Source organism: Struthio camelus, chromosome 4 (genome assembly GCF_040807025.1).
Source record: "Struthio camelus isolate bStrCam1 chromosome 4, bStrCam1.hap1, whole genome shotgun sequence".
Taxonomy (NCBI): domain Eukaryota; kingdom Metazoa; phylum Chordata; class Aves; order Struthioniformes; family Struthionidae; genus Struthio; species Struthio camelus.
Genome location: NC_090945.1, coordinates 7,317,989 through 7,344,568, shown reverse-complemented (window position 1 = coordinate 7,344,568; position 26,580 = coordinate 7,317,989). Strand labels below are relative to the sequence as shown.

At 47.7% G+C, this 26,580-nt stretch overlaps 1 protein-coding gene across 3 annotated transcripts in view; it reads left to right on the top strand.

Annotated features, from left to right (window-relative positions):
* ADAMTS3 (ADAM metallopeptidase with thrombospondin type 1 motif 3) overlaps window positions 1–26,580 on the top strand; it is a 140,588-nt gene that overhangs the window by 93,583 nt on the left and 20,425 nt on the right. For all 3 annotated transcript variants that reach the window (XM_009683831.2, XM_068941297.1, XM_009683832.2), the window contains 7 exons: window positions 8,385–8,584; window positions 18,376–18,459; window positions 20,119–20,275; window positions 22,156–22,261; window positions 23,268–23,411; window positions 24,977–25,109; window positions 25,601–25,714. In XM_009683831.2, coding sequence (XP_009682126.2) covers window positions 8,385–8,584; window positions 18,376–18,459; window positions 20,119–20,275; window positions 22,156–22,261; window positions 23,268–23,411; window positions 24,977–25,109; window positions 25,601–25,714 — 938 coding nt within the window. The remainder of the gene's footprint in view (window positions 1–8,384; window positions 8,585–18,375; window positions 18,460–20,118; window positions 20,276–22,155; window positions 22,262–23,267; window positions 23,412–24,976; window positions 25,110–25,600; window positions 25,715–26,580) is intronic.

Here is a 26,580-nt window from a genome sequence, read left to right as displayed (position 1 = left end):
GGGTGGCCTCCTGTAACTTGACTCAACTTCAGAGGGCTGGACTTGAGTGGCCTCCACAGGACCCTCCCAAGCTGATGTTTTCTCTAATTCTCTGTCTTCCTTACTGGTCTGCTGCTTAGAGCAAGGTGAAGGTGAAAGGTTGTTTTCAGCCTGTTTCTGTTATTAGCAAGTCCCGTTTCTACCTTTATTCAGTCTTTTTTGACCTGTTAGTCAGATGCTGAAGGCTTTTCCTTAGAGTCAGCTGGAAGCTGTAGGTGACTGAGTGCCCTGGAAATGGTGTCAGCAGGCGTCACCTTGGCTGGACTCGAACTGTCAGGAATCACAGGTCTCAGTGAGAAGACCTACTATCTACTTAAATCAGCCATCTTGACACACCAGTGATCACTGTGCAGTTTATTCCCGGTGTAATTTCTGTGGAGGTTTCTAGATTATAAGGAAAAATGTCCTCACAAATAAAACAGTTCCTTGCGTTACCTTCACTGTTTCCCTGATGGAGCGATGTTACTTTTTCAGGCTTGTACTTTGCCCAGCGGGCAAGGTTGCCTTCAAGGGTTTTTAAACATTCTCTTCAGGATGTGATCGAGCCCTCTGTGTTGTCAGCTGCCTTTCCTGAGTGAGTGATCCTCTTCTCCACCCCTTCTTCTTGCATTTGATGGCCAGCAGCTTGCAGCACATTTCTGTGTGTTCAGTCATTTCTGTTGTTGCTGTTTCAGATGCAGGTGCTTGGAAGTTCAGCGAAGAATAACAATATATTTGACTAAGACCAACAGCAGCCTGAAAGGTCTTAGCGTTAAGACTAGGGGAAAAAGGGCAAAACCCAACAGAATGAGAATGCCTTGCTACACCCTAGTAAGACAGGGTTTGGGAGCTGAAGAAAATAAAGAATTTCAAGAAACTATAACTAGGAGAGAAAGCGATCATGGAAACTCATATTCATCCAGTGGTAACAAGTAGGGGAAAAAAAAAAAACAACAGTTACTTAGTGCAGCTTGAGAAGTGACATTATGAGTTGGCCCGGTTTCTTTTCTTTGACCGAGCGTAACGGAGTTTTTTAGTTGCTAGAGAATGCAGCTGTCCTTGGGGACATTGACATATTACCCCACTCCTTAGGAAGTGATGCACATTGATCTCAACTTGCTCCAAACTGCTTTCTCACTTCTTTCATTATGAATTAGTGAAGTTGTGGAGCTTCCCTGCGCACTGCTGCCAGCCATATTTTCAGGAGGAGGTTAAATGAGGCAGTTGAATGCTTGCTTCTCCTGAATTTGTCAGGGGGTCATAATATGCTGCCAGAAAAGAAACTCTAGTTTCTGGCTGACTTGGTGACGTCGTCCCGCTCCTACAAAGTCGAAACGCATGGCCTGCATCCCTGGTGTGCAGCAGTCGGCCAGGTGAATGGTGGCTGTTGCACGGGGGATGCAGCCATAGCTCTCCCAGGTGAGGATCGGCTCAAGCATCCAGGCTGACACGCTCCTCGTGCACTCTGCCCTACCGTTGTGCCCTGTGTCGGACATCTTTCCTCTTCCTCTGGCCCTGCAGCTGGCTCGGAGCAACCTCGTTTCCAGGCTCACAGCCCCCTCTACTCACTGTCAGAAAATTGAGCTCTCCTTTCTTTCTTCTGTCATGCTTCATTTCTCTCTGGGGATCTGATCTCTGTTAAGCAGAATTTTTATGCTTATACTTAGGATCCTTACTGAAATGCAGTTTCCGAGAGGGAGGCCTCACCTCGCAGAAAATAAAGGTGAATTCTTATTTTCTGCACAAGCCCAGCAATTCCTGCCTCTCTGCTGGTTCTTCTGGAGGAAGTTCCACACAGCTCCTTGTAAGGGCATGACTGTTAACACTGGGCACTAAAGCTCTGGCTGAGCAACTTGAGTCACTGCAGTACTGCACAGCAAATCTGGTTGGTTGCCAAGCGTACAGCTGCGAGGATGTGAAGATGGGAAGAGGGTGAACTAGGCTTCTCTCCAGACAGTGGTCAGCCGGGTGTGGAGCATTAGTCAAACCTTGCTCTGCCACCGTTTCGAGCCGTTTTCCTTTTTGTGCTCTAGTGAATTTGAAGCCCTTGTCTTCTAGCTCTGCCGTCTGTTGAGAGGAGGGAAGTGCCTGCAGAAGAGACGCAGGAAAAGGCGTAAATCTCTAGGCCACAAGCACAGCAGCAGCTGTTGCATCTATTCAGGAGGTTTGGATGTAGGCAGAGCTCTTGCCTGGGTGCCTGATGCCCTGGAGATGCATCACCTCGCTCTTCAGTGTAGGGAGTGAGTCTGAGTGAACGAATACCTTGCCAACGGGCAGATCTCTAGTCACGCTGTGTTAACCTCTGCTTGAAACTTACAGCTAGAAATCTCGGAGCGTGCGTACTCTCTTGTTTGCTAAGATTTCTTCAACAGGAGGAAGTTGTCAGGGACCAAGCAGGGCACCTGATTCTGGAGAAAAGCCTGTTAAGAGCATCCTCCTGCCTTCTCTCACTTGGCCTCAGCCAGCTGAGGTTTCCAAGGGTATAATGACAGATCGAAACGAATGAGGTGTCAATATGTCGCACTCAGCATAATTTCACTGAGTGAAATGTGTATGAAGAAAGGATGCAACATTCAGCTCTAACTTGTTATCCCTTAAGTGTGCAAGCATGGGTAAGGAATAGAAATATATACGCAACAAGTGTATATACATAGATATGTATATGTGTATAAGGAATGCTGCTGCTGACTGTGGCATCACTCGGCAGTGCAAGGATCTCAGAAAGCTCCCATGTTTTACAACGTAAAATAAGACTGCAGGATTCTTTCATGCAAGAAATGTTTTGGGTTCTCTTTAGGTGTCCAGAGTTTAGACTGACGGCAGCAGTCATGGAGTTAGACTTGGGCAGATCACAGCAGAATCAGGCCTCACGCTTTTATTTCATCGTATAGGGAAAGAGCTCTAATTTCTTTCTTTTTAAGTTATTCTCTAGGAAAAACAGAACAGAGACCTGATGTGACCCAGACTGTCGTCTTTGATATGGGAAAGCATTCAGGAATGCTACAGTTAGGCCCAATTTTTGATGTAGGTGTTTTTGTTAAGTGAAGCGGCTAGCATTTCTGAAAAAGGCTTTAGAAGGGAGGCAGACCTTGTTGGTCTGCAGGGGGGTTCTGGCTTTCACGATACACATCTCTGGAGTCAGAGACAGACTCTGTCGATACATTTGTGCTTGACAGAAACCCGTTGTCTGAGGCCAGCAGTGAGGTTCCAAGTCTCTAGAGGTGGCACAAGTCCAGATTAGCAGCCATGGTTTTTGACAAAAAAAAAGCCCATGGGCCAGCAGATTTTCTCCTGGAGCGTCTCTCTTCCGTTTCCACTACTTCATTTGCTACCTGCACAAAACTTCTCCTGCCTTTTCTTGGCAGAGAAACCCCAGCTGGACTGGAGGAAGATGCATGCTCCTCGTTTTCGCTCCATGATACAGCGTAGACTGACTCTCTGATGTGCGCACTTGAAAAAAAAAAACACACACCTGCCCCTGTGCATACAAAGTTTAATGTTTTGTCTTCCTGCCAGATTTTTGAATAACCATTTCGCTTGGGGAAAGAGCATGGAGTAATGAGTTGATCTTTTTCTGACAGGTAAGATCATGGTGTAAATGACGACGGTGGCTAGCAGAATAGAAACGGAAGAGAGAATGAACCAGCTAATCCAGAATGAGATTAGGAAAGATCAGTGTGTCCAGCACAAATCTGCAAACAAGCAGTCTAGTTTCCTCTCTGGGTTAACAGAGAATATTGCTGTCCCTCAGCAGCTGCATCTCCTTACTGTGTTAGGCAATGCAGTCCAAGCTGCCTAGCAAGCTTTCTGGATGCCACTGCAGGGCCTTTCTCTTCCAGTGATGAATTTAAATAATTCCCTTTAGTAAGAGCTGTTGTGATCTCGGTGCTGTAAGAGGTGGGTCCTTTCTTCAGCCTCTGCCTGTGTCTGAATTGCCTGGTCTGTGCTCTGGAGAAGAGCACATAAGGAAAGATTGATTTCTCCTTTACCTGCTGACAGAACAGCAGCTTCAGGATGCAGGAAAGACACTCTGGCAGCACTCAGCTATCAAGTTTGTAGGGCTTCCTTTATAGAAGCCTTTCATCTCATTGCCCAAGCCACTCTGGGTTTAGATACCTGCAGGTGAGCCGTTCCCTTCAATGCTGATGCTCAGTGGAGCATGAGCAGGTTTCCTAAAGCCCCAGGTTAGGCTGCAAAGAAGAGAATGCCTCTTCCTTTGAAGGCCGTTTTTCTTTAGAGTCCATTAAATGCACAGACTGTAACGATGCCCGGGGGAAATCGCAGCACGGGCATTTCCTAACCATTGACCTTGAGCAGTGCTAGAGGCTTAGCTGTGCTTTATGTCCTGAGATCCAACAATGCGAGCTCTTTCTGGCGCTGCCAGTAGGGTAGCTCATGTTTACGGGTGAGGCAGATGACTGTCTCTGTAATTCAGCAGGCTTGCGCAGAGGTACCTGAGAGCAGAATTTGGCACGAAGGAAAAAAAAAATCTATGTATCTCTTATTTCTGGGGAGAAGGAGGGTAGAAAGGAAAAGGATGGTTGTGTTTGTTACTTTCTGCAGTGCAGAGGGGGGCTCTGGTTAAGTCATGCTGAGTCACAGCCAACCAGTCTTAATTCTGCATTAACTTAGCTGTTGTGCAAGAAGTGTTCGGGCTGAACTCTGCCCTTCTCTTACCAATACTCACATGAAACCCTTCCGCCACAGCCAAGAGTACCAAGCATGTACAGAAGCTTAAGAAAGCCCCAGCAGTATGGGTTGAGTGGAGAATGCCATCTCCAATGGCTTTAGTGATCCTACTGCAGTCAATAGCGCTCCCTCTCAAGATTTTCCGTAATGTCTCCTCCAGCTGCAGCTTCTGTAATGACATTTGCATCCGAATTTGTGAAAGAGCTCTGAATCATGGAGGTTTTGGTCTTCTGAAAAACTTGCAAAGTCTGCAAGCTGAACGGAGACACTGAAAGGAGATGGAAGGCATTTTTCACTGTAAGTTCAGTGTAAGCATTAGCTGTGGGCTTTATCCTGAGTTTTATTTGGAGCAATGTGATGCATACACCCAAGCGTAAACAACTTGGCCTCCCTTTTTGCCTTCTCTGGAGTGGATGAGATACAAATACTCTGGGTCCATCTCTCTGGGAGGTTCTGAATTAAGCATGGCCCCTTTGTGTTTGTGAGAATAACAGGGCCATCTCTGGAGCAGGACTCATCTGAGGACGCTTCTGTACTGCTCAGAAAGCATCTGTGCTGATCCTGCTTCCCCATCTGTCTGCTGTAGTCAGTAGTCTCAGCAGGAACGCTTTTGAGAGTTGGCTGGAATTAATGGGGATTCATTAATACCTTGAAGTTGCTTGAGGTATTTGGAACATGTACATGATTTGAATCCTGGAAAGAGGTTCCCTGTCCCTGTGAGCTCTTCTAAAATTTACCCAAGTGCCCGACTAATTGCTGAATTACGAATAGTGACCGGAAGAAGGTGATTTAATGACTGGAATATAGGAACGTAGCGATCTCACTTTGCTCTGCTGCTCTCACGTTTCAGGCAGTCGTCCCACTTGCCCTTACTTTGTATTAAGTGTTGGCAATGGATGTAGATTGCAGCGTTTGTAAGCAGAGTTATCCTTAGTATGCGTATCCTGGGTTTCTCTCTGATGGTTAGATTTAGTCACTCAAGTGCTGGCTTATGGAAAGCAAACAACCAAACAAAATAGATGGACCGCTCCTATTACCCTGGCTTTTTTGGAGAGGGCATACCAGCTTACAGGGAGTGCATTTAGGGAGAGGAATGCATGGCTTTGCTTCCCGGAGCAGGTGTGGGGAAAGACACTGCAGAGAATGAGGCTGGCTAAGTAATAACTGGCTAATAAGCAGCCCAAATCAGCCTTAGAGTCAGCAGTTGTTTCCCCATGCTCATGTTTCTCAACTGTTAAGGAGCCGTGTACTTAAATGGTGCCTGTCCTGTTGAGCCAGGACCAGGGGACAAACAGGGAACAAACCAGTCAGCACTGGAGAAACTCTGTAGGGAGTAGTAACAGGACGGGGTGCTACTTAACAGCCTGTAAGATCCTGATGCATTTCCTGGAACATGCTGCACACTGGGGTGAGTGAAGCGGTTGCTTTTTACCAGTGAGCCCAGTTAGGGGGGGATTTGGGGTTCCTGCAGAAAGAAATAGGCAAGTTGCATTGCAGGGGGTGGGAGGCTCCACTGGAAAGCGTTTCCAGGGGTGTGTGCATGTGTTCTAAATCTTGTCCAGGTTTTGTCCAGAAACGGTCACTACCAAGCCTGAGGATGTTTTTTTTCTTGCTTTGTTGGGACTGTATACTTGAAACAATTCTGGGGGTGCTCAAATGGAAAATACTGGCATAGTCACTGCGGCCTCTGTGCAGAAAGAGGCTCTGTATTACAGGCGGGGGCGGGGGGAGGAGAAATCCTTTCTGCCTCCCACTGCTTGCTCACCGACAGGCAAAAAAGGGGTTCTCCTCTTCCTTTGAACCGCAAAGCCACCTCTTTAAGAAGGGAAGTGACAGCCAAACCAAAGGTGCTGCACGGAGCAGAAGAGCAGATAGTTGGTCCTTTCTGAAGTGCTTTCAAGCTGCTCCATCCACGCAGCAGGTGTAGAGATATGACCGCGTTACTGGTATGTTCCCGTTGGACCCTGCACTCGGCAGCTTTGCCAGCTGTAGCAATGTTTAGAGCTAGAGCTTGATTAATATATTTCCTGCTTGTGTGCTGTCGCAGGGTTCACCTTCTTGAGTGTGAGAGGACTTGCGGTTGACTTGTAAAGCTGTTTGCAGGCCTGGTCTCTCCACCACAGCAATGGCTAAGGTTCTGCAAACAACTGGGGAAAACCTTGCCGTTGGATGTGGGGTCTGGGGAGAGTTATTTATGTGTTGCTGAACGCTGAGGTACCAAGCAGGGAGAGACTTCCCAGCTAATTGAGCCAGTAGTTGAATCTGCTCCGTTACAGCATGGTTGTCCAGCATGTTTTGCAACCCTGGCCCTTGTCCTGCTGTCCTTCCCCAAGCAAAACTTCTGTCCAGGTGATTGGGAGTCTTGCCTGAAAACACGTGAAGGGCCAGTTCATAAACTTGTAAGCTTGGCTTTCAGCAAGGAGGGAAATGCAATTTCCCTCCCAACTCCAGAGCAGAGAAGAAGGGTGGAAAGCTGTGCTGTTTTAGGGGGAGATGCCCCCGTTGCTGATAGAAGCCAACGCTGGCGGAAGGCAGGACCGTGCTCTTTGCCGGTTGCTTTCCCTGGGTTCACAGAGCAGGAAGCTCCTTGAGTATTTAAGGGTTCGATCATCCTATTTTTTTCATGGATGGAAGAGTAGGGGGAATGGAGGTGCTCCCTGGCTGCATGACAGAGCTGGACTCAAGAACAGTCCGATTCCTAGTGAGGCCTGCAGTGTCTTAGCTCATGGTGTGTGCTGTAAGGTGTTTCAGACAGGCCTGTCTAGTGCTGTTTAGAGCATGTGGATGTGCTGGCCTTGGTTTTGGAAGAAGCAATAAGTGATCTAGAGCTGTGACTTTTTTTCCTGTCAGAAATCCATGGTGATGTTTTGCTTTCCTGTCCCAAGGCAGTGATACAGCTTTTTGGTTGTTTCCGACATAGGCTATTAAACACATGGCCTTAAAAGCCAATTCAGAATGGTTCACCTGAAGTCTGCCCATTAACCCATCTCATTAGAAGGACCCTTGTAATTTTCTGTGATATTCACAGCATAGGCTATTCAGACACCTATTTTTTTTAAACAAAGAATTCAGAGAACAGTAAGTTGAAGAAATTCTTGCTTCTCCCCACCTGTTCCTTTACTGTATTCAGAGCTGCTCCACTGCTTGGGTATGAGGGAGATACATGCAACTCAGCGATGTGTTAACTTTTCCGCCTGAATTTGAGGTGATGGCGTTATTTTGGAGTGGCAAAGCCACAAGGTAGCTTAGCACAGCATCACCAGTGAATGCTGAGGCATCCCACGTCCATGGCAGTCTGTGACATGCCTAACGTTGCAAAGGAGGGGGAAATTCCGGGTCAGGAATTTAAATATTTGGAATTTAACTATTTGTTTTGGAATTTAAATGTTTAAGTTCTCCTTCCTGTACACTACTACAGTGTAGAGTTTTTGTGAGAGACTTTTTGTGCTGGAAGTAAGAACTATGTGATGTATTACAGAACTATGTAGTTAATGCGTTTTTTCATTGGGTGCCTGGTGATTCCTCCACCCTTCGGCCCCTGGAATAATCTCTTTTCTCCCTGTTCCTGATTTATTTTCTCCAAGGAAGTGGTGGTTATATAGGTGAGGATGTTGTGTGGGTGGATGTTTCTGAAGCAGAGTTGGAATGCGTGTTTATGTCTTACTCTTTCTTTGCAGAGTCTCTTCTTGGGGGCCTCGAGGACCTGAGTTCCCTGTACAGCAGCGTAGAGCAGCAACTGAACGAAACCCTGAGGCGGCGCAGGCACGCAGGAGACGACGACTACAACATTGAGGTGCTGCTAGGTGTGGATGACTCTGTCGTCCGATTCCACGGCAAAGAACATGTGCAAAACTACCTCCTCACCCTCATGAACATAGTGAGTGTCTTCTGTAGTGCTGCTCTGCTCGTTACGAAATGTGGAAGGCTTTTCCAAGCTCTTCCCAGAGTATCTAGGAGACCCGTGCTTGATAGAAATTGGAGAATTAGATGATAATTTGGTCTGCTGTTCTTTGCAAGACGTTCCTTGAGCTGATCTTTTTCACAGTAGTCTTCTAGGACGCGTTCTAGGGTAATTCCAAAATTTCTCATCTCTGAGCCTCAGTGAAAACGCGCCCCGTTATATGCCTCATTGAGTTGCACAAAATAGTTCTCCTCACCCTTACTTACGCTCACAGCTATGTTCTTGCAGATACGCTCTCCTTCCAGTCAAGCCTGCTGAATTCTGTGAGACTGTATTCGTAGGCAAAGATTTTTTTACCCAGCGCTGGAGGACATGAGCATCCATGAAGGGTCCTTCTAACGAGTCATGTGCTGTGTTGTCTTCTCCTTCCTTCATAAAATGCAGTTAACTAGATCACACAACAAAGCTAAAGAGGGCAGGACTGGGGCTGTTGATCGTCTGTGGATGCTTTTGGGTGGAACGGATTTGATTAAAAACAAGAGAGTCTCATTTTTCCTGCATTCTGCATGGTAAAGATGAAAACAACCCTCCCCTTCCCGCAAAACCTCAAACCCCAAACCAAGAAAACTGTCAAGCTAGCTGGAGGATGGCAGATGTTCTCCCTTGAGTTTGGCAGTTGTTACACGTGATAGTGAGTAACCTGGCAGGCTCTTGGCTTCCACGCTTTTATCCAGTCCTCTTTGTTAAGTTAGCTGCGTGTTACAAACAGAACAGTGGTATCTAGCAAGCAGCACTAGTCAGCGTTGTTCTCTGGAGGCAGCAGAGTATTGTCCTGGGTGGTGTCCTTGTCTTTTGTCTCTTGGTCGGGGCTTGCCTCAAAAAGAAGCTGTGAATGTTCCTTAATGCAACGCTAGCTTTGTCTGCTCTCAGTTAGGAGCAGTCGATAGCAAGATGCTGCTTCTGTAAGTGAAAATTGCTGAGGAACTGGCCTGGCAGAGTTGTCAGGAGCGTTCAGTACGGCCGTGGGGGGGTCTTATTTCTGTTCTCCTTGCCCAAGCTGAGGAAAGTGGGAGAGCTGGGGAGTTGGCAGCAGATCCAGGAAGAACTGAACTTTGCATCTAGACTTGTATCTTTTACTCTTCCTGAAAGTGGGAGCTCAAGCCGCAAGAGACAATATGTGATGCTGCTAGCATGCGTGGGGATTTGTGCAAGCCTGATGGTAACTTGCTGAGACTAGTTTGCCTTCTCAGGCAGGGAAGTTAAGGACAGTTTTGTCACACGTAACGCAGTACGTGCAGGATAGTTCCAGATTAACTCCACATGAGCCAGTATGTACACAAAGCACAGGCAGCGCTGTTTTGCTCAAGTGCAAAAAGCAGTATAATCATGTTCCTCTCACCCCGCGGCCAGACTGGTTCTCCTGGGCCCAGTGCCATGCTGACCCAGCTCTACCGCTTTCAGGGCCAGAGCTGGCTCGCTGAGAACCAAGCGTTGCCTGGTCCAGAGATGTGGTTGGGAGCTGCAGTGCTGGGGTTCATCAGCGAGAGGGCCCGAGGCCTGGAGGTTCAGTTTCAGCTGAAGACATGCTGGAGATGTTTCCAGACAGTTAACATGTACTCTGGGCTTCGGAAACGGACTCTGAACGCTCCAGAATCAGAGATGCCGGTAAAAGAGATATTAAGGGACAGGGCTGGAAGTCAGAAGCCCTCAAGGGAGGAAAGCAACACTCCGGAGCAGTGCAGTGTGGTGTGGTCCCTAGCTTTTAGGCCAAGCTTTGCCATTATTTTGCAGCCTGACCTGCAGAAGTCACTTACAGCTGCTTTCCTGGAGGGCTGATGCTAAATCCCCCTTGGAGGGACTGTCCTTCCCCTGGAGTTGTTTCTGCTCACTCGGGGATCACTCTGGGTGGGACCTTCAGGTGAAAGAACGGACCTTTTCCTCCTCTCACCTTTACCAGGAGCATGCGAGAAGTAGTAGCCTTCATCTCCTGAACCGTGCCGTAGCGCAAGCACCGCTCCTAATCCCCAGTGGGGGGCACCCTGGGGAGAGCCTGTGGCAGCACAGCAGATAAGAAGGTAGGGTTAAAACTGGCAGAGGAGTGGGAGACGGAAAGGGAGGCAGGATCCCTATGGACAGGGCTCTAAAGGACTTCACAACTCGCTCTTCTTGTGTGTTCTGTTGTCTGTAGTAACGCCGCTTTCCTCTCCTTCCAGCTCGTGCAAGAGAAACCTGTAAGAAAGAGAGAGGGATTTTAAAGACATGGCATAGACTTCAGAGGGAGTTTGTTTTGTAACTACTAAAAGACAGACTAGTGAAATGTTCCTAATGATCGCTTTCAGCAGGAGGTGGCAAATACAGTTTCTTAAGCAACCACTTAAAACAGCTTGAGATTTTCAGTACTGTTTGGCTGGATCTGAAATTAAAGGTCTGCTGTCTTAGGCGTTATTTTGTTAGTGCCTTGGGTGGTTACCTAAGACTTAAATTTCCCTGGATTAAAGTAATTGAGATCAGAAAGATATGCACACAGGGCCAGGGCACCAAGTTATAGTGAGGGATTCTAAGCAGGTTTGGACTTGTCGGGTTTTATATCTTTTTTTTTTTTTTTTTTTTTTTTTGCTTGAGCATAAACCAGAATTATCTAGTAGGGTAGAACTTCTGTGCATTATTCATCCTTGAATTGCAGGTTGCTTTGGACAGGATTCCTCTTTTAGTGATCGCTGTCCACTCAGAGTTACAGCTTTGTGGGATACCACTTTTTTTCTAAATATCCCTTTTAGATTGTTGTCCATTAGCGGTGTTAATTGAGCACAGGAAAGAAGTCCACATTTAATTTTAATTCCAGTGCACATATTGTTCCAAGGTGGTTAATATCAGGAGTGCTGAGTGTTGGTGAGAGTTTTATGACTGACTTCAGCAGGAACAGACAGCAGCCAGTCCTCCCACAGGTCTCCGTGCACCCACCTGACCCGGAGTTCTTCATCTGCCTGTTGCTTGATCTTACTTAATGTTTGCTGTGACGCGCCACTAGAGGGGCGTCGGGACTCTTTCGTATTCTGGGATTAGTTGCACTGAACTCGAGAGATCATTCTTTGTCAGATGTCAGAATTTATTAGATCTAAGCGGTTCTACACATACGACGGACACTGGACAACACTTAAACCATCAACAGCAGACAATCTACAAGTATAACAAAGCTAAGAAGCGTAGTAAGGAATCCAAAACCCACACATATCAGAGCTCTATGGTTAAGCCACGGAAGCACAGTACAATGACTGCTCTCGGATGCACGGTATAGTGACCGCTCTCGCCCTTTCCTTGTCCTCATGGGCCACCCCTCTGGTATAGTTTTCCCTGGATTGTTCTCACCACGCTTGAGTTGTGCCAAGAGGATTCAGGTTCTCTCTGGCAGTTGGCATCAGGGGCGTCCCCGCTGATGGGTGGGTTGTCGGGTCCGCAGGCCAGCTGACGGTGAGTCCGAGTCCACACAGAGGTATGTGGTTTACTTCCTTTTATCCTTCCCGGGCTTAGTTCATTAATCAGTGCCAGACCATAGCTGGACAATGGAACAGATGGTCTTAGGTGATAACAGTATGGATGCCAACCGGATGGTCAACAGAATGCTTATCAGTACATTCAGCAGCTATCAGTGTGCATGTTTAACAGTTGCACGTTTAACAGCTATCAGTGCGCACATTCAGCAGCTATCAGTACGCACAGTCAGCAGCTATCAGTACGCAATTCCAAGGTATCTAGATGCTTACAGTGTGAGTCTGCGGTGTCACTTCTCCTTTGCTGACTAGGTTTGCTCTGCACTCGTGCTCTGCACTCATGAGGCTACGGCAACCCCGCAGTGTGGTGGCTCTGGCCGTGGTGCACCCGGGGTTCCTAAACTCTTGGGGAGCCCCCCAGAGCAAACCCCTCTTCTACAGGCTGCACCATCCTGAGTCCCACGCTTGCCTGTGTGGCGCCTATCGTTTGCACAGCAGAGACAGGACAACTCTGTATTTAAGTGGCTTTTTCGTTCATTCTTCCTCTGTCTAGAAGCGTATAGCAGGGCCTGCCCGCGTTAATCGATTATCCTTTGACGTTTTCTCATCTCTAACCTGTCACTTGCTTACCTGATTGTGACCTCCTCAGAGAGAGGAGAAAAGTCAGATCAGCACTTGTTCTTTCCTGTGCGCTTCCATAGAGAAGTGGGAGCTCGTGCTGGCGTCCGAGGACGGCATGCCTAAGGTAGACAGGTCATCTGCGACATTTTCCACGCAGCTGTGCTGGGCTGTTCTTGCTAAGAGCATTTCCGAAATGCTAGTCCCAGATTTTCCCTGAGCAGCTACTTACAGTTATGCTAAACTGCACAGGGAATTTGTGTTACTGCATAATGTGAAGTAGGAGTTAATACAGCTTTGGCCAACGTGGAAGCAAGTTAACATTTGAACCCAGATAGTCTGAGATGAAAAGTTACTCTTCCTGGGAGTAACCAAATATCCTTAGTACAGTACTTACAGGGTGTGGTTTTTTTTTTTTTTTTTATCGCCTGCCTCGTGAAGCATCGACACCAGTGTGATTTTTGAGAAAAGAAATTTGTCTTCTGGTTCTGTTACGAGAGGAGGATTCTTGCAATAGGCAGTCACTCAGTTTCCTTTTCAGAAGTTGCCATCTCCTCTGTGCCTTAATTCCCGTTGTTGGCCAGCCACTCTTTTGGAGGACTTGCTAAACACACGGGATTGTAAGAAGGGTCTTTATGCTGTTTCTTTGCGTCTACCAAGAAATCAAAGCAGTGCACTGTCGGTAGGAGACGATCTCAAGAAAATAATCTATTCTCTTGTTTTTCCTCTCTGTAATAAATCTCGGTTAAATACGATTTCAGAACATTTGCTTTTCAGTTTTTAAAAACCAGCATTTAACTTTGCAAGCAGCTGAGCTGATTTCCCCCTCCCAAACACCGTCAGAGTTTCATGTTTTCTGAAATGTCAATGGCTCCATCTACCGGGACTCTATGTCAATACAGAGCCTGGGCCAGCTAAAGCAACCCTCTTGGCTGAGAAGCTGCAGGTCAGCAGCAGCGACGGTTGTTGCCTTTTTTAGTGGAATGGTATTTTGTAGCAATCTAGTCCTTGCTGTCAAGATTTTAACAATGTAATGTTTCACGCTGTTCCAAGGAGTTGTAAACACCACCCAGGTAAAAGAGAAAATGCAAAGTAAGTGCAGGGATAGAAGAGAGACATCGGTGAGCAGAGAGCTTTTAGCAATTCTTCAATAAAAATGGCCCTAAGGGTGCCAGAAAAGCCCAGGTTCGGCTCTGTTCCCGCCAGTTGCTTTTCTTGCGCGCAGCGGCTTTCTGGAAGGCTGGTCAGTGCTGCAGAGCTAAACGCGTGCGAGTGTTTACAGAGCCTCGACCCCCGGGAGAATCTCACATCAGGCAGCGGGAGTCTCGCTGCTGACCTGACTGGGCTTGGGGTAGTGCTGACTTCAAAGACAAGGCTGCTTGTGTTCCCTGGCTGGAAACCTCTGAACTGTCATCTCCCAGGGTGGCTTTCTGTGGGAGAGGGGTGTGCTTGAGCGGCACGTTTCCGAAGGAGAGCTCTGCTTTGAGTGCTCGCGTTTCCGCAGCCGAGAGAGCGCTGGGGGATGGCGTTTCCAGGCAGACAGCCTGCTCTGTAGGCAGTGACTTTTCCTTAGGAGTGTGAGAGTCATCGCTCTTGACTGTCATCCAGCAGGTGGGTTACGCTGTGGAGCTGAATCGCATGGCTTCGAGGAGGGACCAGCTCCAGGCCCCCCACCCCCGTCACAGGACCGAAGGGGCTAAGGCAGCCGTTGCTCCTTCTGAGCCCCACTTCTCCCAGTCTCCCAACCCCAAACGTTACTGTTTGACTTCATCGGGCTTATGACGTGCAGACTCACAGACCGGTTGGGGTTGGAAGGGACCTCTGGAGATCCTCTAGTCCCACCCTTACCTTGTTGTTTGCCAGGACTCCTTGCTGGCAGCTGTTCCTGTAGGATCCGCTCATCACACGCTCACTTCTCCCACCTATCGTTGAGTTTATGTCACTTCCGATCGACTTGGCCCTCAGCCTGTGGCCAAGACTACTGGCGTGTGGCAGCGTCCCCAAAAGAGCTGAATTTGCTCCTTGCCATAAAGTCTAGGGATTCATACCCTGGGGATGGTCAGGAGAGGGTTATTTTTCAAAGCTATTTCCTTTCCAGTGAGGTGAGCAGTATGGCAGCTGATGGCATTAATCATGAAATCCTTAATTGCTCAACTCTCCTTCCCTGCGGCCTACTAATGAATAAACTGCACTTCTGTGCAAAGGCGTCAGAGACTAAGAGTGTCCAGGAAATGGATGCAGTTTTATCAAGGCACAAACAGAAAACGACTGAGACTCGGTGGTGCCCCAGAACCCAAGGGCTCAGTGGAAATATGTCCATACTTTAGACAAGTGACCAAAGATGTCTTAAGAGTCCAAGAAAAGGGAATTAAGAGCTGGTAATCAAGGCAGCACTGTTCTCAGATGGCGCCGGCAGGCCTGGGAGCTCGTCATGGGGAGACAGTGATGCTGGCTGAGGCTTTGCTGAGCGAGCAGTTCAGCCAGCCTGTTGTTTGGGACCTCGGCCTTTGTCAGGGCTGCAGATGACTGGGCAGATTTGCCGGCAGCCTCTGCCTGGGCACCTCCCCATGGGAGTAGGGTTGGCAGGTGCTGGGGGGCAGCCCTGCAAGGGGATTGCACGGCACCTGCCGCTGGTGGCCCAAAACCGGCCTTGCACCTGCAGCTTGCTGCCTGTCCCAAATTGGACAGGCCAGCAGCTACCGAGAGGTCATACTGCCAGAAGTGCTGCGTGGAGCTCTCCAGCCTGATTTGGGGCTGCATACTTGCCTGTGGGGACAGGAAGCAGCAATTTCTTTGACAGGTGAGAATCCAGCCCCATTCCTGAAGGGAGCAGGGTCTGGCTGGAGGGTGCCTTTGATTCCCTAGCTGCTGTTTTAAGAGTACGTCAGTGTGCGAATATGGGTTTACCCGTGACATTCATGCTGTGTAAACATGGGGGAGTCTCCACGTGAACACTGAAGTCCCTTGGTTAGCAGCTGTCTCCCTTTCTCCGTGCTCCCCACTGCAGCCTTCGGGTTCGTTGCCGGCTGTACGTTTATTTTGTCTGTTTGAATATTTATGTGTCCATTCAGGAAACAGATACTTTCCCGCTTTGTCTGTGGAGTCTCCCAGGTGTCACTGCTGTCCCCGTGAGAACGCTGACTTACGTCTTTCTTCTGTCCGTTGCTGTTGAGTTCAATCTTAACCGCTTTTTCCTTTCAAATACTGTAACAGAGGCTGTATGGCCAGTTGACCATCTGTGATCTGTTAGTCAAGTTCAAATCAGACAAATCGAGCTTACTGGGGCGTGATTTGTATATGCATTTTGTACTTCTACTGGTATCGTAGGAGTGTCATCTGTTTGGCCAGCATAACCCCAGCGCAGATGCAATTGCAGCAGTATAAAAGTGCTACAATCTACACTGGCAGGTTTCAGTGCTTATCTTGCCCTGTGGCCTTCCAGCGAGGTTACAGGTTTCCAAAAGTTCCTGTGTCTAGGTCACTCGCTAGCATATGCCAGCTTGCTCCTCCTGGGCATCCTATAGAGGAGCCCTCTGGGCAGTCCACAAAGTGTAGGGTTGAGCTATGGTATTGGGGAGAAAGGCACGACTTGAATCTTTAGGTAATCCCAGGATCCTTTTTGTCTCTATGCAAGTCACTCCTGGGAAGCTGGTTGTTCCTTGGTGTAAGGGAAATTATGAATGCTTTTTGGAGACACACCTCTTGCAGGAGCAATGCTGTTGTGTTACTGGAGAGCGACTGTGAGCGATGACTAATTGACCTTTGGAATAATTGCTTCACAAGGCGGGCAGAGTGAGTTATGTGCTAATCCCTGGTAGAACTAGCCTGCTGACGGTCTGTTCTCGGTTAGTCCTAAAAGGGCTTGCGTTTTTAAAAACCATGGACTGAAATCATTGTGCCAGGTCCCACAGTCTGGGCAGCTGGAAATGACCTTTTTCCCTCAGGGGAGAGGGGAAGTTCTGTTTAGCCTGACTAAAAAAAAAAAGACCTCTAAATCCTGTCCAAATATTACCAGCCTCCCTCTGAACACTGGCATTTATTTAGCACCAGTGACCCATACGACGATATTTATTTTGTTTGGAGGAGGAGGAGTAACTTACCTTGAGGTAAGTGTTAAAGGAGGCACAGTCTTTGCCTCCGTGGGAGCAGTAATAAGATTGCTATTTCCAAGGAGCTGCTTACTTTTGCGCAACTTGTAGATAGGTAATTTCTTGGAGGTCTTTATTGCTTTGCAGGTTTTGCTGGAAAGCGGCAAAGAGGGCCAGAATTTTGTGTGGCCTAGGAGCTAACACCGAGAGTGATCATCTAATCTTTATTTCCTTTGGAAACCAGACGAGAAGCGCTTAAATCCGAATTTTGCCTTTAAGTGGGTTTGTACGGCTCTCACTGGAGACATCTGCTGACCTAATTTGGGGCAAAGCCGTGGACGGTGTTAAGCGGGGTGCGTGCGGGCTTTGAAGCTTGCTCTTTCCTAGATGTTTTCTGGAGCCCTTAAGGGCTAGAGTTGTGAGGTCTCCTGAGGCTGTCCTAGGGATGGGTGTTTTCTCAGGCTAGCAGTTGCTTTTTAATATAGTCAGTCTTTCCAGATCTCGTAAATGTTATGCGCTTTGATGCAGGTAGTGAGTTTTTAAATGGAATGCACTGACATACAGAAATGAAGTCTATTTGGAGATATCATTACTCTGGGAGGTACAGTACGGAGTTTATGTCTTTGGCAACGGTGTTGACTTGAAAGCTTTCGGAGGAGAATTTCCAAGGCATTTCTGGGATTTGGAAACACTTGGCTCATTAATTTTAAGGTTGATGGAGAGTCGAGAGTATTCTGCAGCTCTTTAAAGCTAAACACATGCCTACACGCGTACAGAAATGGAGCCTCATCGTTCGTGTCGTTGTCTAAATATTCTGCTTTCCCACCTAGAGCTTCTGAATGCAGAAATGGCTTTTAGTCAAACGCGCGAGTATTTTCCAGAGACAAACCTCTGCTGAAGCGAACGGCATATTTGTTTGAGTGAGCGCTACTGGCAGTAGAATCTTTTCCAAAATGACCCAAAACATGCTAGCTGCCTCCCCCCTAAAACACTCGTCCCACGTGTTTAAATTGACTGAAGTGAGACAAATGGCTGCTGATGCAAACAGGAACAGGATCTGGAGCTCGCCCACAGTCTGAGTGGCCAGATGGCATAGCAGAGGTGGCCGTGTGGGCTGGGTGGTGATGGTTCCTGCAAACTCCCTCTGCTCTTAAATCCCTCCGTGAACACTGCTGTAATCTTGCTTCCAGGCATAGCCTCCTTTCCCTCATCGTGTTTATCAGGTGAATGAAATTAAGCATTCAGATAAGTATTTGCAGGGTTTGAACTTGAAGTCTTTTTTTGTTCCCAGACAACTTGTCTCTGGGTCCTGGTCCAAAGGCCGTTAAAGTTAAGAGCGGTCTTGACAGGAGCTTCAGCAAGTTTTCTGTGAGGAGGTATTTGATGATGGGAAGTGCAGTATACATTTCTCACTGCACGGAAATAACCTGAGACTTGAATCCTCCTTTGAAAAAACTGTAGTGGTGCAGGCACTCGAAATAACATATGCCCGTCCTTGGAAGTTCCCTATGGATCATTGCTGATTTTTTTTTTTCTTTAATTTTCCCTTTTATTTCCCTATCTCCTTTCTTAGGTGAATGAAATTTACCACGATGAATCCCTGGGTGTTCACATAAATGTCGTGCTGGTCCGAATGATCATGTTAGGGTATGCAAAGGTAAGCAAGCCTCGGAACCAGTTTCCCTGTTTGTCGTCTTCGTAATTATTTTCCAGGCGAATCGTAGGAATGGCTGTGGAGACGAGTCTACTGCAGGGCTAGTTCCAGAGAGCTGCTTTCCCTGCTTGGCATGTTGTCAGTGTGCTTGTGGCCTCTTTGCTGAGGCTGCCCATGAGCGTGCCTTTTGTGGCAGAGGTGCAGGACTGGCTGCCGAGGCACTTCACAGCTCATTCATCCGATAGGAGCTGAAAGACTGCAGCAACCTGATTTTTCTGTCCTGTCAGATGGATTTAGCCCAGTGGAAAGCTCCCGTTCCACTATATCCTTTTATTTTGCTGCCAAGTCTCCGTATTTGAACAGCACGTCGCAGTGACTGGTGCTGTGAGAGGAGGGGCGGCTGTGCCTGTGAGGGCTCTTATGTCAAGAGAGAGCAGTCATGAGCACTGCCCTCCTCTTGCCGATGCTCTTGGGGGACTGGCTGAGAGGCAGTGGGGCGCACCTCGTCCCGCTGCAGCTGCCCTCGGAGCAGAGCTCAGCCTGCCCGGACCGACAGCCTGAATTCTTGCCGTGGGGAGTCCTCAGGAAATGAAATCGGTTGAGTAGAAAGGATGGTCTTGGTTGACAAACACAACTTGCTGGTGCAGCGCCTCCAAGCCGTCTGCTGGGGTAGCTGTCGTCTTTTCTCATTGTTGCATGCCATCCTTCTCCTGGGTCACAGCACGCTCCTCCGCTCGTTGCCCCAGATAGGACTCACAATGCTGTCTTGATTTCCTTGCTCAGATGCGCTCAGAGAGTTTGGAAATAAACCCTTGTCAAATTGTTCAGCATGAGAGAGAAACTCTAATGCTGTTTAAGGTTTGATAAAGACCATATGGCTCCGGTTTAACTCTCACATTAAATTTGGGCAAGGGAAAATACCAATTTGATATTTCTGTTGTCATTCGGTTTGGTTGCTTTCCTTTGAACCTACTGAGCTCGGAGGCACACACTGTAGCAAAAGTCTGACAGGATCACATGGTTCCTCTGTGTTAATCAGTACAGCTGTACTGGAGTTACAGCGCTTTGCACCAGCTGGGATGTTGTCCTGTGTGTTTATATCATTCCCTTCCTCCACCCAGGCTGTATGTGTGCTACACTCTCCTTTATCTCAGCTGAGTCACATTGTCTTCCAGCAGTCAAGAATGTAAACAAGTCCCAACAAAGGAAATAGAAATGTCCTTATTTAATCCTTACCTCATGTCGTGCGTTTCTGCTGCACGTTACAGGCTTTCTACGAAAGGGCGTTTATTTCCATAGATGACGTGAACGCTCATGATCACATCTTCCAAAAAATCCCTCAGATGCGCTCTTACACGGGCACGGACACTGTTAACGTATCCCCAGAGCGGGTATAAAGTGCCAACGCTCTGGTCTGGCAGGTCTGGTACACCTGGGGACCAAGGACACTTAGGCCAAGAGGGAATATCAGCTCCCTGTTACGGATTGGGTCACGTCAAGCAGTACTCGTTTCCTTGCCTCATAGGAAAGAGGGCCAGCATGACTTGGAGTGATGGGGAGCAGGGAGGAGAGAAAAGGGGACCTGCCTGGTGCTCCAAGAACAAAACTGGTCTAACTTCCTTACCTTCAGGAGCTCCTGGGTCTCATGTGTTGCTCTTTCAGTCCATTAGCTTGATTGAAAGGGGGAATCCCTCAAGAAGCCTGGAGAACGTTTGCCGCTGGGCATATCAGCAGCAGAAGTTGGATCCCAGTCACTCTGAGCACCACGATCACGCCATCTTCTTAACCAGGCAAGATTTTGGGCCTGCTGGTATGCAAGGTAATGCAGCTGACCTGTAGCAGAAGTATCTGGTCTTGGGGTGTTTTGGCTAGTGCTTGACAGAAAAGAGAAAAATGTGAAAACTGCATTGCTGTATGATCCTGAGACAATAAGGAATCCAGGCCATGGTTCAGCAAATCCTTAAGGAAGTGCTCAGTTTTAAAGATCTGATGAAACTTGTTCCTGTTCAGAAAAGCATGTGTGCTCATAATAACTTTCAGTCACCCAGTTTCCTGCCTTGGCTTTAGAAAAGACGCACGTGGACAGTCATCGCAGCCTGAGTAGGTAGCTGTTACTCTGCTGTGGAGAAAAACTACTTTCTTTCATTCATTTTATATACCACCCCCCCCCCAAAAAAAAAAAGCAAAGAATGTCCTTGCCATTTAATCTGACTGCAACAAATAAAGTTTTTGACCTGAGAGGTCTAAGTAAATAGCAGTTTACTTTCTTCAGAGACCAAGTGTTTGTGCGTATGGTGGGGGGGAACACTAGGAACTCTCAGTGCACTGCGCAGAGTTGCAATATATTGGTGGGTTTTTCTTTCCTTGCTTCTCATGGAGTTACATTGCAGAACGTCCTTCCTGTAATGATTTCCCCGGACCCAACAATCACTTCCTCTCTTGGGCTGTTGTCAGTGGTAGGCTGAAGAGGTAGCATGGGGATTCCTCTTAAATATGACATTGTAGTTCTATGTGCTTCTTGCTTCCACTCCCAGGTGGAAAAAAAGGAGGAGGAAATGGAGTAATTTCTGAGGCAAAGCTGTCCTATACTCAATGTACTGGCCTCCAGTGCAATAAATCTAACATTAGTCGTTCAGAAATCCCGTCTTCTGTGCTTCATTTTCCCCAGACATGCCAGCTGTGCCGCTCCTTCTCTAAATGTTGCCCCTGTCAGTCCTTAGAGAGAGCCTCGTAATAAAACCCAGGAGCTTCTCCTGCCGCTTCAGTCACCTGTGCAGCTGCAGCGCTGTGGCTGGGTCTGCGGCTCGATTCCTTCTGCCAGCCCCTGTGGTCTCCTCTAGCGCTATGCCCGTCCTCTATGCCTTTGACTCCAGTCCTGCAACTTGTCTGGGAAGAAGGCGGCCCTGTCCATTACTCAGTCTTGGACAAGCAGTGTGATATGTATAACTTAACATGGTGGCAGTAGTACATGCGGCTGTAATGTCCAGAGTTTACAAACCTTTGCTTAGGACTTGGTAAGCATGGCTTGCTTTCCGTTAGCTATGGGCTTTAGTAAGAAAGCTTTTGTGCTTATATACTGGTGAACCCACACTGGTTGAAGCACCTTTCTGGTTCCCCAAATTGTTTTTTGAGAAGTGCCCCATGCTTTGGCTGTCCAGCTGAAGACGTCTTAGATGTTCATGTTCAGCACCTGCATCCTCCCTTCACCTTCCACTGAGGTAAGAGAGCCGAGCCCTTCTTCAGGTCTGGACTGGCATGCCTGAAGCAAAACTGGTAAGGAGGAGATGTAAGGCAGACCTTGCTGTCTTCAGAAAGATTTCAGCTTTTACTGAGGAAAAGACATGCAATATGTACCGGGCTCTATATATATGAAAGTATTAATATGAACACAAGGTGGGGGGGGGGGGAAACTCTAGCTCTCCCTTTGAATTGAACATAAATGTCACTTTGTGTATTTCTGGTGATAAAAGTGTGAGTGCTAGAAGTGCCAGAAATAATACAGCTGTCTGGGGAATCCAGCCCAGTTTGTCAGAGCTATTTAATCTATTTGACAGTAATTGTAAGGAGACAGAGAAAAGTGACCATCAAGGCAAAAGAATCCCGAGTTGTTCTCAGGTAGGAAAGCTTATTGGGCTGTCTAGTTTAAAACAAATCTAAAACTAATCTGGGGAAAAAACCAGACCCGATTTCTCTCAACAGGGTATGCTCCTGTCACTGGCATGTGTCATCCAGTCCGAAGCTGTACACTCAACCATGAGGATGGGTTTTCATCAGCCTTTGTTGTTGCTCATGAAACTGGCCATGTGTAAGTCTAACTTTTAAAATGAGATTAGCCACCCAATATGGTGCTGCATCTCCTGTTTGCATAAACCAGTTGAATTTCCATTAACTATATTGCAGCTGTCCTATTTCTTTGTCCATCCCCTTGGAATGCATCAGTGGTTTAAGCAATGAAGAAGTAAGCGGGAAGAAGGGAAGGGGAAGAAAGAGGGAATTGGCATGTTGTCTGGTGAGGGTGAGAAGGGAGTCATTAAGGGAGAAACCTGACAGGCCCAGGTGCGGTGTCTCAATTCACTGCGTTCAGCGGAGACAGTAGCTTGCCAAGCATCATCAGCTTTTCCCTTCTCATTGCAAGTGAGAATGCATTAGATTTGGCACTTCTTAAAGAGAATGAGAAAGTATTAGGTTGGGACTAGCTGATTAAGCAAAGATCTCCGTTAGCTGCCTGGGGGAATTAATATTGAGCACTGACCTGATTTTTTTCCTTTAAGTAGTGCCAGCTCCTTGTTTGTTTGTACACCTCCGTAGGGTTCTCTAGCAGTGTCAAAGTAGCACAGAAGATTAGCCAAGTTTGATTACCGAGTCACTTGCATGTTAAGCTGTACCAGGTGCACACTTGCAAGGTGTAACATGCTAAGCACATGAGCTCTACGAGTAAATAGGTGCTCTTGAGAAATGAGTGTACAAACGTGAACGGTTCTGTGTCTGAACAAACCGCTCTCTGATGAACAGAGGTGGGGTTTTTTTTCCGTTATCCCAAAGCATGAGGAGAAATCATCATTTAGTTACCTCATTTCGGGTAGGAACAAATAAAATGAAGTATAAATGAAAGAGTGTTCAGAGAGTGCCTGGTGTTCTGGCCTCAAAGGAGATACCTCTTTGAAATGCAGGTGATATCTGTGAAGCGGAGAAAACAGCTTCCTTTTGAGTGATGGCGTGTCGCTGAGAGCCTGTTTTCTTCACAGCTCTTTTACCAGCTGAAGAGGCCAAATTGCCCTGGCTCTGATGCTGCTTTTTTTTTTTTTTTCCAGGTTGGGAATGGAGCATGATGGGCAAGGGAACAGATGTGGCGATGAGACAGCAATGGGGAGTGTTATGGCTCCCTTGGTGCAGGCTGCCTTTCATCGTTACCACTGGTCCAGGTGCAGCGGCCAAGAACTCAAGAGATACATACAGTAAGGACCTGTCAGCACTCAGCAGTAGTTTTTTTTACTAAAAGAAGCAGAAGTCTTTGCTGTTCGGCTGGGATCTGGGACCAGTGGGCTGCCCTGTTAGAGAGCAAAGAGGAGAGGAGAGGCAATGCCAGCGTGAAGGAGCAGACACAAACGTCAGAAACCTGACCTGTGTCTGTGGAAGTGTGTCTTTTTATAAACACAGCGGTACGGGGGCCTCAGAGATCTTCAGGAAGGGGATGCTCTGGTGTGGGCTGCTCTCTGCTTTCAAACAGGGGTTCAGTCTTCAGAGGCATCCCAGGAGGCTTATCCGTGCTTCAGTGCAGCAGCAAGACGGTCCCTATCTGGCCTCCTGCAGTCACGCTGCTTTCTAATCACCTCCTTTCCTGCCATACTTTTTTCCCTTCAGCTGTATAGTAGAAAAGCTAAATCTTCTTCGTTTGGGGTTTTATTTAAAGCCCATTGCATTCTCTGGGGGACGGTAGCAGAAGTCTCTCCAGCAGACTCTGTCTTAGGCAGCTAGTGTTTTCCCTAGGTTTCTGAAAGTTGTGAGGAGGGTTGTTGATGTCTGTAGGAGTTGTGCTGTGAAACTGGTGGGGTGAAGCCCTAACCTCAGAAGAGGAACTGTTAAAAGTTGTGGAGTGTATGTGCGTGTGCGCATTTGAACTGACGAGACCAAGAGCACAGAGAGCCATGGGCCTGATCTCTACCCTGCTGGCTCTGGCCTCCCTCCATGTCCGTACCTGTTCACCTAGATCTTACTCCGATTTCCTTCTCTATTGCAAATGGCTGTTTTTGCCAGCCAAAGCTGAGTAGAAAGTTAAAGAATCGACCCATCGTAGCCTGTATGTCCTAGAGAACAAACCTCATTCCTAGAAATAAAGTGCAGAACAGTAATCTTACCAGAACCTGAGAGCTTCCAGTGAAATGTATCCCCATGCAGAAAGAGCAGCCTGCCAGTATCAGTCCTTTAAGAGCTCCAAGTTAAACAGGAGTCCAGTGAAAAGCAAGGCTAATTCGGCCTCTTTGCATAGGCAGGGCCCCATCTGTATGCATACAGTAGGTGTCAGGTCAGAGGGCCTGTTCTCAGACCGCTGTCGTGGTTCAAAGCCCAAAGAAGTCTGTGGAAAGGCTCCCATTGACTACAGTGGGCTTTGTGTTAGGTGTTACGTTAGGAACCGTGCCCCGGTTGGAAGCACGCTGAGATGCTTCCCTTTGGCAGTGAGAATTGGGGAGTGTTTTTCCTCTGGTGACAGGAAAGGAAAGTGCAAATTCCACATGTATCTCGAGGGCCGAGAAGGGCTGGAGGTGGCTCTCCGTGGCCTCCCAGCACACGCGGGGGTTTTGCTGAGTCACAGCCGAGGCCGAGTCATGCTGCACGAAGCAGTGTTCCTACAGAAAGGACTGTCTGTGTTTGAGGGAGCAAGAAGTGTATATAAAGGAGACAGAAAATGAGTTGGAGAAAAGCATTGCCAGCGTTGACATCTGAGGCTAAGTACGTTGACCTTGCTGGTCAAAAACACGGCTACTGCGTCTTCTCATGCTTTTTTCCCTCGGTCTTTCCACAGCTCTTATGACTGTCTTCTTGACGACCCTTTTGAACACGATTGGCCTAAGCTTCCTGACCTGCCAGGCATCAACTATTCCATGGACGAGCAGTGCCGCTTTGATTTTGGTGTCGGCTATAAAATGTGCACAGCGGTATGTCCAAGGCAGTCGTTCCAAAGACAAGCGTTCATTCAGCAAGTTGGTGTTTGGCCTTGTTTAATAGCTGCAGTGTTCATATGCGTTTTCTCAGAGTTGACAAGCACTTAGTAGAGTAGCTTAAATAGACGTGTAGAGAGGAGAGAGAGATGTGTGGGTGAAAGCTAGTAATTTTGGTCAATTTTAGAGGTGACGTAGACAGCAGCATGACCCACGCGACACAGACTTGTGGCAGCAAACCTGTGATCCCAAGGCAGAGGGGAAAACCTTATTTTCCTCCCCTTCTGGGGTGTCTCCTGCTTTCCTCTTCTCACCAGCCCAGGACCAAGAGGTGCAGGGAGTGAGCATTGCCCTTTTCTTTCTGAAGATACTTGACTTAGGGGATAGCCCCGTGTGAGAGATTAATTCACTGAGTGGTTTGAATCCTTACCTGAAAAGTATTGATAACCTAATGCTGAGTTTCATCTCATGACTATCCTGCCTTTCAGTTCCGCACCTTTGACCCATGCAAGCAGCTGTGGTGTAGCCATCCAGATAACCCCTATTTCTGTAAGACTAAGAAAGGGCCTCCACTTGATGGGACCGAGTGTGCCCCTGGAAAAGTGAGTATTGCGCTGTCAGTATGTTTTTATTTTAACAAAATCGGTTGCAGGGTTTCTCGACTTCAGTTAGGTGGAGGGGCACAGAGGAAATCAGGGAATTGCCCAGCACCTCCTAGGTGGAGCCAGAGGAGGTGCAAAGGGGGAGCTGGGCTTTCCCAGTGCAGTGTTCTGTGACGCGTTCAAGGTTTGCTGTAGTACCAGGTAAATGGTGGCGGCTCAGCACATTGAAACCCCAGTTTAGATGTCGCCCTCCCTCAGCCTCTTCTGTGGCCTTCTTGTTACCTTTTGTGGATTCTTGTCTCATCTGCCGAGTGCTCGGAAAGTGTCCTTGGGAATCCACTGTAGCAGATGATGCTGTTACTGTAGGGTGGGAGTACTCAGTCCAAAACTCTTCTTACTGCTTGTGGTCCAGACGTCCGGTGGCTAAATGTTTCTGGGTGCTTGGGATCAGCTCTTTATTTTTCCTTTGTAATATCCCCATTGGTGGGTGTCCTGCTGTTAATCCCTATTCAGTTACAAAATGATACTCGAATCAATGTTTGTTTTAGCAAATTCCATGTATTTGGAGATACAGGAGAGCCACTTATACCATCTGAATATGCCCTAGCCAGCAGCCAAAACCACCCTGCAGAGTGACTAGCCCTCTGTTCCACCTACTCGAATGAGTATGCTGTTTGGCCAGCATGACCAAAAAAAAGGAAAAAAAAAAAAACACTAAGCCTCCGCAAGACCTGCATCCTGTGCTGCAATATTTAGAACATGAAAATCCCTTTAAAAAGATGGTGGAGACTAAGACTCCAGTGAAACACAGAATTATTTGAAGGAGTTGAAAGAAGGGCAGAACATGCTGAGCTGCAGGTATCTGC